The sequence below is a fragment of the Caretta caretta genome, chromosome 2, assembly GCF_965140235.1.
Source record: "Caretta caretta isolate rCarCar2 chromosome 2, rCarCar1.hap1, whole genome shotgun sequence".
Taxonomy (NCBI): domain Eukaryota; kingdom Metazoa; phylum Chordata; order Testudines; family Cheloniidae; genus Caretta; species Caretta caretta.
The window spans coordinates 175524487-175536755 of NC_134207.1; the positions used below are offsets into that span (position 1 = coordinate 175524487).

The following is a 12269-nucleotide window of genomic DNA, read 5'->3' on the forward strand; positions in this document are numbered from 1 at the left end:
CTGTAGAGCTCTCCAATGAACCTGGTCTCATTCTCCTGCACAAAGAACTCACCACTGCTTCCCTTATTGGGCACATGCCTGCACTAGGGCCCTGTAATTATGAATCCCAGAAAGGGATCAGTTCTGGGGTGGGGCATGCTTGGAATTACACTGCCTTCCCCTTTTCCTGAGTATAAATGGGGGGCTCTCTTTACACCAGGCTTCTGCTTCTCTCTCTGGGATTTGTGCTCACTGAATGGTCTGGCCTGGACATAGGAGTCAGCAATATCAGCTGCTTTCTGTACAGTGTCAGGGATTTTATCCCTGACTGCCACTGACTTCTTCAGTACATATACTCAGGAAACGTTCCTGTGCAAAGAGATCATACAACTGGTCAGAATCCTTTACCCCTTTCCCCTTTGTCTACTTTTTCATTAAATCACACATTCTCAATGACTCAACTTCTCATGCGCTTTCTTGAGGTTTCAAAATGTTAAACGGTACACTTTGGGGGTGATCTTTGCAACACAGCTGTTTTAAGCTTGTCACATTTCAATGCCTCCCCCATGTCCATCTCATTAAACTCCTGCAGCGCTTTACCAGACAACGTGGAGATTGGCTTGGGAACTCTCTTTTCCTCTGGAACCTTGTGCAGCTTACATCTTCTTTCAAAAGTGATGAGATACTTCTCAATACAATCTGTCTCTCTCTATGCAGGGCAGAGTTTGTCCCAGCTGACTGATCCTTGGGGAGTATTACCCATGGGCTGAGGACTCAGCTTTTGTAAGGCCAGTATGCTCAGGGTATGATGCCTCGCTTTTTCTTGGGCTTCAACTTCTGCTATCCTCTACTGGTGTTCACACTCTCTCACTGTTTCTGCTAGTTCCAGCTTGCGAAGCTCTATCCTGGCCTTGACCAGACTCCATGGGTGTCACACTGGTGGTGGTATTAGGCAGATTCCCCGAGTCTTTAATCACACTCAGGGAGTTTGGCTGCCCTTCGTGATGCTTGTCTTATTCCGTGAGGAGGGTTTTCAACCCATGCATATATCTTCCTATGACAAATAAGCAGTGCTCTGCACACAACTGTTCCAGCTGCTTCTTCGTGGGCTTAGTGTATAGTTATCTGCTCATCCTCCCTTTTCGGCTGCTCTGTTTCCTTTTCCAAAATAAAAGAAACTGTAACCTTTCTTTCCATTTCTAACTTTCCCTCTCTTTGATCTCTCACTAACCGGTTTATAAGTGCATGGTGTGTGGTTAGCTAGCAAACAAGGTAACAGATCCTGCCAACTATGATGGTGCTCGGGGCAGCCAGGACTGTGAGTCACCTTATTATTCCCTGCTTCCAGTAAGAGGGAGTCTTTCCTGTGATGACTATTTGCCAGATCCCTCACACCACCAGCCTGTCAGCCATTCAAGCACTCCCCTCCAAGCTATGCCAACTCTGACTTTGTCTTGCAGGTTAACAATAGGTGCACCCCAATCCTTGAGTGCCCCTGATCACTCTCAAAAATCCCAGATCCTGTGCCCCCAAAGGAACAGTGCACTCCACTTTACTAGTTTGACCTTAAATCACAACTCCTGTATAATGCATAGCACTTGTGAATACTTATAATAAACCGAAAGAAGGTTTATTTCAGAGGGAAAATAGAGATTCTACTCAAAACGAGACAGCGGTGGAAACAAATGGTTACAATACAAAACAAAATCATGAAACATGAACCTGGGGCTGCACTTACCAATAGTTACCATTCCTATCTAATGGAATAGGTTCTCCCTCTCCCCCCAAACACACACACACACAAAGTTCAGTCTATTGCAGGGATGGCTGGCTTCATAGGAATGAGGATCCAATTTTTCATGAGAATGCCCCTGCTCCCCAAGAGGTTTCCTCAGTGAAACGATGCACGGGGTCTTTCCCCCTCCTCTGTTATACTGATATAGTCTTTTGTCTCTGTTCACAGACAGGGCAAACCTGTCTGTTGTAATATTCCTTTTTTACTGCAAATGGTTTTGATTGTTTGCAGTTGTCTTTGCTGGTTTCCAACTGATAATCTGGGGATGGAGCAAGACTAGACAATTAAGCCTTACATTACTCACCAGCTCACCAGGGAAGGGGTGACAACTCCCTCTTGCATGTGTGGGCCATCATGAGACACACTATCCCCTGGTGACCAACTTTTATATCTAGCTCCTAAAGCATACTTTCAGTACAGTCACATTATTCCTTAAATATTACCAATACATACATCTTGCAATGATTATGAGCCTTGGTAAGTCATGAGCTTTCTGTAGATACCATACATGTTACCCCTCATGAATAAATATCCTGCAAGACATGTGTTTGGTGTAGTGACTTGGTCAAGTCTGAGATAAGAGTTGTTTGCAAGAACAGGGGGCCCTCTTTGCCAAAGAGTCCCTGTGTCACACCATGTAAAACAGAATGGATACCTAGGCAAATTTGCAAGAGAAAGAGGAAAGCTCCCCAACTCTCTGTGAGGCAAAACGGGTTTTCTTGTCCTTCCAGGGATTTAAACTACACATCCTCCTAAACTTTCATGTGGCTGGCAGCCTGGGAAATGACAAGAGTCTAAGGGCTAATTGAGAAAACCAGTAGAAACTAATGAGCCATAGGATTTTAAACTTTATTGTATAAGATTTGAGCCAGATAGGACCCCACCAGACTAAGATACAATAAGTGAACAACACACTTGTCTACCCACACTACAATGCACTGGAGTAAATATGCCCCAATAATCTGACACTATGAATTTTGTCCTGTGCTTTGGCCTACCACCCAAAGTTTACAGAAATTAAGCATTGTATATATAAAAGAAATAAATGCACATTCACAAATTATTCTTAGCATTTACCAGGGACTTGCTTACAGAATCGCTTTGTTACATAATCTTTTTTGCATAAGGAGAATTGTGTCGTAGTGATTATGTAACGTTAATCACAACCAGGGACCACGTAACTGTTTAAAATAACCCTCTCTCACTCAAGCGAACTGTTTTAACTGCTCTCCAGATTTGGCAGGCAACAGGTGCAGAAAAGAAGAACTGATTCACTAATGCCTCGGCGTTCTAGCCGTGGTGCTATAAATAAATTAATGGAGTTTGTTTGATTCTTTGGCAAACACCAACCAGCACACTGAAAAACAGACATGACTCTGCACAATACACATGGTGCACAGTTCACTTTGCAACAGGTCAAAGCCTGAGAGGTGCTGAGGCCTTGCTGAGCACTCACAATTCTTAGCAAAGTCAATAGGTTTCGCAGGTGCTCAGCCCCTCTCAGGTGGCTTGTTCCAAGATCAGCAGAGTCAATGGGAGTCTCTCCACTGATCTTATTGGAGTTTGGATGAGACCCAGGATTAGGGCACCAATAAAATCAGGAGGTCAAGATTACTGTGGAATTAAACTTAATCCAAATGCCCTTGATACTGTAAGCACCCTTGTGGAGTCTATGTTTAGGAATCACCATATAAAACTGTAAAGGATATAGGTTGAGGGCTCCTGTAGCCTTTGTTCAAAGCCAGTGCTTCTACCTTTGTTTCTTCCTACGTGAAACTTGAGGGAGAGTGAGCCATTTTCAAAGTGGTGGGCAACGATTTAGCTGCAAGATGTCCATTAACACCAGAAGCAGGAGGGCAGGCAAATCATTGCACAGCACTTTGAAAACTCACTTCCATGGATTCAGAGATGTTTTTCCTTTCTGGAAATAATTAAAAAATTAAAATGTTATAAACTGGGATTGTTCCTGAGAACACTTAAGCGGTCAAATTAAGCAAGCATATTTTCTACAGCGATCCATAACACCCATTATTTTTCTAAGTGAAGAAAAGAGATGCTTAGAGAGAGCTACAGTATAGCGGAGGATGGTGGTCAGAATGTGTATTGGTAAATGTATGTTTTTGTTGCTGCTTTTCAGCACTGATGAACAATGTCTGCTTTCATTGTCCGAAAGCCTGGGAATTGAGTGCCTGATTGTTTCTTCCCTGTAATCAGTCTCCCTGGCTGTAAAACAGCAGTGTGGCTCAGTGGACAGAGCCGGGGTCAAGAGACCTGGGTTCTATTCCTGACTCTGTCACTGACTTTGTGCGTGAAGGTAGGCAAACCATTTAGCCAGTCTGTGCCTCTGTTTCCTCTTCTGTAAAATGGACAGAATAACTCCTACCCAGCCTTTGAGATCTATAGATGGAAAAGTGTTCTTATTATTAACCAAAGTGATCAGCAAAATTGTAAGAATGATCCAAAGAAACCTTGCAGATCTCAAACAGAGTCTGGACCACCTTCAACACAGGCATAAGGTTATTTTATTCGTAGAAGTAGTATGTGTGTCCATATTGTGGTAGCACCTATGCCTCATGCTGCCCTGAAGCCTCACAGGCTGATAATCCTGACCTCTCCACAATGCTACACCACCAGTGCTGGGCTTTTGGTTTCTTAGGCAGCCTTACAGGGTTGCTTAAGAAAAAGAATCAATGCAAGTTTCCCCCATTCAAACGTCATGTCCTTACTGAGACTCAAAAAGAAGCCCATGGGACTAATGAAGAGCTATGCCACAGGAATGCTAGGACCAGAATCAGCTGTAGTCCAGAACTGTGATTCTAAATCCTTTCCATCCTGCAATCACTATCAGAGCCCCTTCCTGTCTAGCTGGGACCCCTCTCTCATTATGCAGGAAGGGAGGGCCAGAGAGGTCACTAGAACCCCTGCTATAAGTACTGAAGCACATGGAGTGAGCGATGTAGGAAAAATAACCACCACTCTGGAAAAGTTAATCTTATTTAAAGGTGACTTGAAGCGAAAAGGGGCACAAATCCAATTCTTGTTTTCCACTGCTTTATGGATTCCCATCTGCCTTCTTCCCATTTACTGCAAAAAAGTAGGATTTTTTTCCATTACAATCATAGGTCTTGTCTGTTTTATAACTAGGTAGATGACTTGGGAAGTAGGGAAATTATGAGACCTAAAGAGAGTGAAAGCTGGGCCATTAAGAGAAAGATATTATTAATCAGACTGTTTAAAATGTTGTATTTTGTTAACAGCTATTTAACATTAATGCTTAATACACAATTGGGAGGAAAGACATCTTTGTTAAAGATTCAGCATCTCTGCCCCTTCAGTTAAGGTGTGAGAAAGCCATCTGTGTGTATGGAGTTATTCAAAAACAGATCCAATAAAACTAGAGAAGCCCAAATTTGACATTCCTGATAGTCCCAAGATAACACTGGCAGGAAAAAAATATTAAACTCCTCACTATTCAGACCTCCATTATTTCCCCTTGCCACTTGTTTGCAGGACACCTTTCAAAGGTCAAGGCCTGGAAAACCCTGGCCTTGGAGTACTATTTTTTAAAACCAATCAAAAATTTGTCCCCAAAAAAAGACAATTTTGAAACATAGAGGTACATTAATTATAAAAAAAAATCCTGAGGTTTTGAAACCTTTGCTAAAGATCTTTGAAGTCACCATAATAAACTACAACTTCACAAAAAGGCTACTGCATGCTGGAAGAATGGAGGGGACATGCTGTATTGCCATAGACACAAAAGACAATATTAAACTGATGAGTGCATGCAAACTATGGGAATCTCCATCAGCTAAGTGGGAAGTAAGGAGAGCAAAGGGGTGGGGGGGTCAGAGAGAGAAAGTGCGACTTCCCTTTATAGAAAGCATGATGACAAGTGCTAAGCATTTGTGACAGCTCTCTATAAAAAAAAAACAACTCAGTGATATAACCAAAATAAAACAAAACAAAAAAACCCACACAGTAAAGAAAACTCACAGCAGGCATATCCACCCTGGGACTAATTCTCCAACCTCTCTGTACAGCAGGCAAATGGGTCTCAAGAACCTCTCTCTTGCTGTACCACTATTGCAATTAACATGGAAATGTTCTCACTGACAATAATAAAGGGGCTCAGTGTGCAGCCTGAAGCAGCCTGCCTGTAAGTCACTGCAGATCTCACTGCTGTTCAGAGACAGGGGAGACTTGGCTCCTGCCAGCACTGGTTGTATCACAAAACAATAACTCATACTAAGCGGCTCTCTTCCTTCACTCTGTGATGCAACAGCTACTTTCCAATCAACAGTAAGAGAGAAAGGAGACACAGAAAACCATTTTCACGCTGCTGGGTCCCTGAGCATCTTGAAACAAACAGATGGGAAAGAGTCAGTGGACACATCTGCAGTAACATTCTCAATCACATGGTACAGGTGTTACCATGTCATGCAGGACAAATGGACAGAAAAATGCTCTTTGCAGTCCTTTTTAGTGGATTCTGCATGTAAAGCATTCCCCCCATTTCCCTCCCCGTACGCTGTCAACCACAGGTAAAGCTTCTTATCCACGTGATTTTAATAGCACATGGTCAATATCAGTGGTCTTTTATTGACAATCATTTGTCATGGAGATCACACACACACCATTTAATGAGTACAAACAACGATAACTTTGTGGTTTAAAAAACCATCAACCTTAAGAACTCTGCCTGTATCTAAACGGAGCAAAGGGCTTTTTAGTCTGGTTTGTCTGCCTTTGCTAACATTTTTGTTCACATAAAGGGAGGTACAGAAGTTTTATGAACAGCCTGAACTATTAAGTTTTCCTTACATCCTGGAATCCCATTTCAGTCTATGCAAAAAATGAGACAGCAATTACATAAATGGAAAGAAGCTTGCAATTTGTGCTTTTTTATTTACAGTTAAAGCAATTTGATCAACAAATTATGACTGTTCCCTTGTACTCAAAAAAAATAATACTTCATTCTTCTTTTACTCTACCTTTCATCTGATGATCTCTACGTATTTGACAAAGATTGATTAATTTAACCTCACCATACACCTATCAAGTAGACATAGTGTGTATCAATCATCATACATATTTTACAGAGGGATACCCTAATGTACACGGATGCCAGCGCTTACATTTTCAGAAGAGCTCACACATCCTGACTGCCTCCATTTTTGGATGGTGAACTTGAGACATTTACGGCTTGCTTTCCACTCACACTTTCAACTGTCAACAGTGGGACCTGCGGGTGCTCAGCCGCTCTGAAAATAAGGCTCTAGGAGATCTCGTGTTGACCATCCAACTGAAGCATCTAAAATTAGAGGACACTTTTGAAAATGTAAACTACACAGCAGACTACCAGCAGAACTGGGAATAGTATACCTAGATCCTGTGAGCCACCTATAGAACATCTCCTCTACATAGTGTTGTAACTAACATAATACCCTTTAGCAAAAGTAGATCCTAAAATGTTCAATTCAGTCTTCCCCACCAATGAATTCAAGGTTCATAAATACAATGACCTGAGCCTGCTACAGAGGTTGACATGAACACCTGTCCTGAGAAATAACCCACAAGTAGATGATGTTGTACCTTTGCTCTTGCTGGCAGAAGGCCTAATTTAATCAAGGGGGTTTTCAACAATGTCCTAAAGGCAGTGACTCACTATTAAAATAATATTTTAAATATATAGAGCACCCATGCCCAAAAGCCACTGGGTGTCTAAAGAAATAAAGGCAGGGTAACATGATACATTCCAGAACTGTCAAACAAATATTCCCATTAGACCCACTTTTCATCCCTCTATAAAGATGACCCACATAAAACTAAAACAAACAAAGCACAGGACTGTTACAGGGGCCACAGCTGTAGCAATAGATAATACGATTGGCTATATAAATGCCCCAACAGCTCATGGATTTCAAGAGTGCATCTGCGCTCTTTGGAAAAATAAGATTTTTGAGACACAAGGACCTCTGCATAGTACACACTGCTGTTGTGGCATAAAACTGACTTTTGACTAACTTGGTTCATTTTTAAAAGAAAGATAAATGTACATTTAGCAATGTTCATTCACTTCTTGTGGAATCCTAAATTACTTGTTTCAGAGTAGCAGCCATATTAGTCTGTATCTGTAAAAAGAAAAGGAGTACTTGTGGCACCTTAGAGACTAACAAATGTATTAGAGCATATGAAAGCTTATGCTCAAATAAATTTGTTAGTCTCTAAGGTGCCACAAGTACTCCTTTAAATTACTTGTATAGCTATCTGCCTTAGGTTTTGAACTTCCGTCCACCACTGTAGTATTCGAGTGCCTTCCCCGTTAAATAGACAGACAATAATGAAGTCATTCGAGCCCAGATTCACTGATTTCAATGGAATTTAGAAGTCTAAATACCTTTGTGGATCCAGGCCTAGAAGACTTCTTGAAATCTCTGGCTCTTCCCCCATTTGGGGTTCTAGAAATCTCTGCTTGGGGGAAGAGCTGCTTGTTTGTTTTATTTTTTATATTTTTTTCAGGAGAAAGGAGTCAGTGATTGATGTTGTAAATGTCTCTCTAGTTATGGTGGGAACCCTTTGTCAAATAGGAAAACCTCTGAATTAATTGTCCATCCCCGCCATTTCTACTTGCAATAAATTTCCATGACAAATACATTTCAAGCCCTGCTCTACAGAGCAGCTTGGTCCTGCAAACAGCACAGAGAGCCAGGAATTTCCAGTGTTCTAATCTCTGTTCTGATGCTGATCCCTGTCACTAGCCTCGGGCAAGTCATTTAAGCTCTCATTCTCAATTTCTCCCTTTAAAATTGAAATAACAACATCTGTCTCACTGGAGTGTTGTGAGGTTAATGAATTAGCTAACGTTAACTTTGAAGAACATCTAGAGACATTTAAGAAGATATGGGACTAGTATCTGAGACTGAATATATATTCATTTGTAATCACATTGTGTTTTTTGGATTGCCTAAATATAAATATTGTTTTATTATTTAGATATATAAATGTTTTATAGGGTGTATTTTGTGCTATTTAAGCAAATAAATAAAAATACTTTATAAGTTAATGGTTGTAAAGTGCTTTGACAGTAATCAATTCTAAGTATGTATTATTATTACTACAATTATTTCTATTGTGGTAATGGCCTGGGAATCCCAAAAAAGGCTGAATGAAAAAAAGCATGACACAGCTCACACTACTTTAAATATTATATTAGCTCATGTGGAAGCTGCAACCTGGGTAAAAGAATCATATAGCAAATCAATCTCATGCACCAATCATAAGGCAGTCAGAGCACCTTACCATAGATTGCAAAAGTTTCACTCAAAAAAAAGTCACATTTCTTTGATCCAGTGGTTTATGCTCAACAGTTCTTAAGCTTGAGCATTTTTCCTACATGCTATTACTGATAACAATTTACAATACATTTTATTTATACAGCACCTAAGCTATAAAAATATCGTGAGCTTTACAAAACAACAAATCCAGATGCCAAAACAAGCATACCAGATTAAAAGAAGAACAATTAAAACCAATATAAAACCTTAAATAAAATCAACATGGGGGTATATCCAAAGAGGATTTAGGCAAATTACTTTTCCAAGCACACCAAATCTTTCCTAGCGTAACATGTATTATGGACCAAAGACATCTAATCAAATAGATCTTACATGTGCAAAACATCCCACATTTTCTGAAGACCAATTCTCTTTCTGGTTTTTTTTATTGCTGGTCTTCAAGTCTGTTTCCTCTTATTCACATTTTGCCTCTTGTACTTTATGGTGAGTTTTTGCAGAGTCCAAGAGTTATCATGGAAGACACTGAACCAGATTCACAGCTGGTGAAAAAGGCACAACCCAGTTAATTTTAATAGAATTAAATCCACTTATACCAAATGTGATTTTGTCCATCCCCTGTCCCGTTTTTTCCCCTTATGTGTGACAATTATGGATGGCATAATGACCAATATACCAAGAATAGTTCATCTAAGTGGGTGGCATAAACCTAAAAAGAAAGAACACGGATTCTAAAAATATCCATTTCCTGAAACACTGCATCATTAGGTAGATACTAGTAGTTTTCCAATCAGTTTTCTCTTTTTGCAACAAACATACTCCTTCTCTAAACTATCAAGCATAGAGAACTACATCATTTCTACATTTCCAAAGCTTTAAACTACCAGACAGCATCCAAAGGGTCAAGTGTTCAAAAAGCACATTTAAGTAAACCACTTGTGTCTTCGGGAAATCAATGAAATACACTGAACAGGGAAGTATTTGATAAGGAAGAGACTGAAGTGCATTGGCAAAGCTGTGAAAGGGGAGCTTACACATGGCAATATGCCTGCACCAAGCCTGGTTCACATCAGTGTAATGCTATGCTTTTAGGTGCACTGAATTCAACCCCAAAAGTCAAAACAAGAAATGAGTACAGCTGATCTTTTTATCAAAAGCATGTGGATCTCACTCTTACAAAGCCACCCTTCCAGCTCTGTGATATAAGTACAAGGCCTAAAATAACTTTTTAAAATTAACATAAGCTGCACTTTTTTCCCCTTTTTGTTATAACTGCTAAAGCTAAATGCGAAATTACCAAAGTCATCCAGGAAGTCTAAAATAGTGTATTCTTCACTCTCTCTGGCCTGTTCATTCTCATACAATATTGGCAACTGTCCATTTTATATAATGCATTTCATCAACAAAAGGGCACCAGTCCAAAAACTGGATACATCTTCCAGTCCAATGCTAGCTGAAATCTGCTCATTTCCACAAGAGTGAATCTGTGCAGCATTTAACACCTAGCTAAGAAGCTAACCAACCCAAAGTGCTTTAAAACAAGGTAGCGTTCAGCAGTTAGTGTTCCAGAATATGTCTGTTACTGAACCAATTCCAACACAAGAATAATATACAAATGAAATTTGCCCTCCCTCAGCATACAGCTGAATATTAATAATTATAACAACTTTAGTTCTTAGAGCTTCTAAATTGCCAGTTGTAGATTTTGTATAGCCAAGAATAGTTTTATTGGCCCATAACTATAACCATACCAGTATTCCCTGTATACACTCCTTCCACCACCACCCTTGCTGCACCTCACGAAGAACTAGCAAACTCAGTCCTACAAAATCAAGTCAATTTCAGCACAGAGAATAATTTCACAACAGTCCCACAACAATGTTGCTTTTTAAGTTTTTCAGGTGCCTGTGGGAGTTTTCCATGGCTCCTAGGGGAGTAAAAGCTTTTTCTTTCCCAATATGTACAGTTGCAGCTTGTGAGCATCATTAATATTTGACTACAGACAGATTTCTCTCTCAAAAGGTTAGTGTTCCCCTCTACTGGGTGGGAAAAAAAATACACAACTGCACAAGAAAAAAGAAAGATGCAGGACAGGAGACCCAGAGTGAGAAAAATAAATCTGGAATCTCAAACTACTCACTCAAGAATCAAAAATGAAAATGTATTCAAGGTCTCCAAGGCTGACAGCACAAAATACATTATAGTTTTGATCTTTAGAGGGGAAAAAGGGAAGAGGTGTAACATACACACAAAGGAGGAATCCCCTGGTGCGGGGGCGGGGGGGGGGAAACAAGGCCAGATGTGGGGGGAGACATGACCACACAGATCCACTTTCTGCACTAAGTGATTTGCCATCATTTTAAAAGTCATCAGACCAATCTCTGAATACATAAATGCCATCATTAATAAAGATTTTTTAATATATATCACCAGAAAATCTATTTGCAAATAACAGAAGAATATTTATTAAATTTAAAAAATATATATTTCTATCTTCAATCTTACCTCCAGAAACAAGGAGAGCAGGAATATGACCCACTGCTGGAAATGGTTCATTTCGCCTCTTCTTTCTGTAGCCTTATTTTCTCAGATGTACATGAAAGCTGTCAGCAGAGCGAGCCCCATCACTGTCACTGGGGGAGGTGTAAGAAGAGCATCAGGGGGTGAGCATGGTGGGGGGCGACACCCAGAGGTGATGCCTTGTGGGGGTCGGTAGGCTGGCACAGCTCCCCGGGGTTTGGGGGGGAGGCGGCGCACAGAGGGATCCCCTGGCAGGGTGGAGACCAGGAGAGATTGGGGGAGCCACGCCCACCCCGATCCCCTAGCGAGGGGGAGGAGGTCAGGGCCGGTCAGTCCTCAGTCAGGCTGCCCTTCGCCTTCCGGGCAGCAGCTGCGGGGGGACGGTCCCGTGCGGGGCGCCTGGCTCGGAGCCGCGGGAGCAGCAGCAGCAGCGGCGGCGGCAGCAGGGAGCGGATCCGGGCGAGGGCGGCTGGAGCGGCACAAAGAGGCCCGGAGCCGCGGGGCGGGGAGAGAGGAGCGGCGGGGACCCGCCCCCCGGGACCGCCCCGCGGCGCTGCCTGGCCAGGGAGCCGCCGCAGTCTTGGGCCGGGAGCAGCCCTGGGCCAAGGCTGCCCGGGCGGAGCAGGGCGCTGGGGCCGTGCCCGGGCCGCAGGGGGCGGGAGCTGCTAGGCACCTGGATG

The 12269-nt window shown here is 41.8% G+C and overlaps 1 protein-coding gene across 1 annotated transcript in view; it reads right to left on the reverse strand.

Annotated features, from left to right (window-relative positions):
* VOPP1 (VOPP1 WW domain binding protein) overlaps nt 1–12101 on the reverse strand; it is an 83773-nt gene extending 71672 nt beyond the window's left edge. The window contains exon 1 of the mRNA XM_048839095.2: nt 11575–12101. Within this exon, the coding sequence (XP_048695052.1) occupies nt 11575–11625 (51 nt within the window). The 5' untranslated portion in view covers nt 11626–12101. The remainder of the gene's footprint in view (nt 1–11574) is intronic.
* Between the last annotated feature and the right edge of the window lie 168 nt (nt 12102–12269).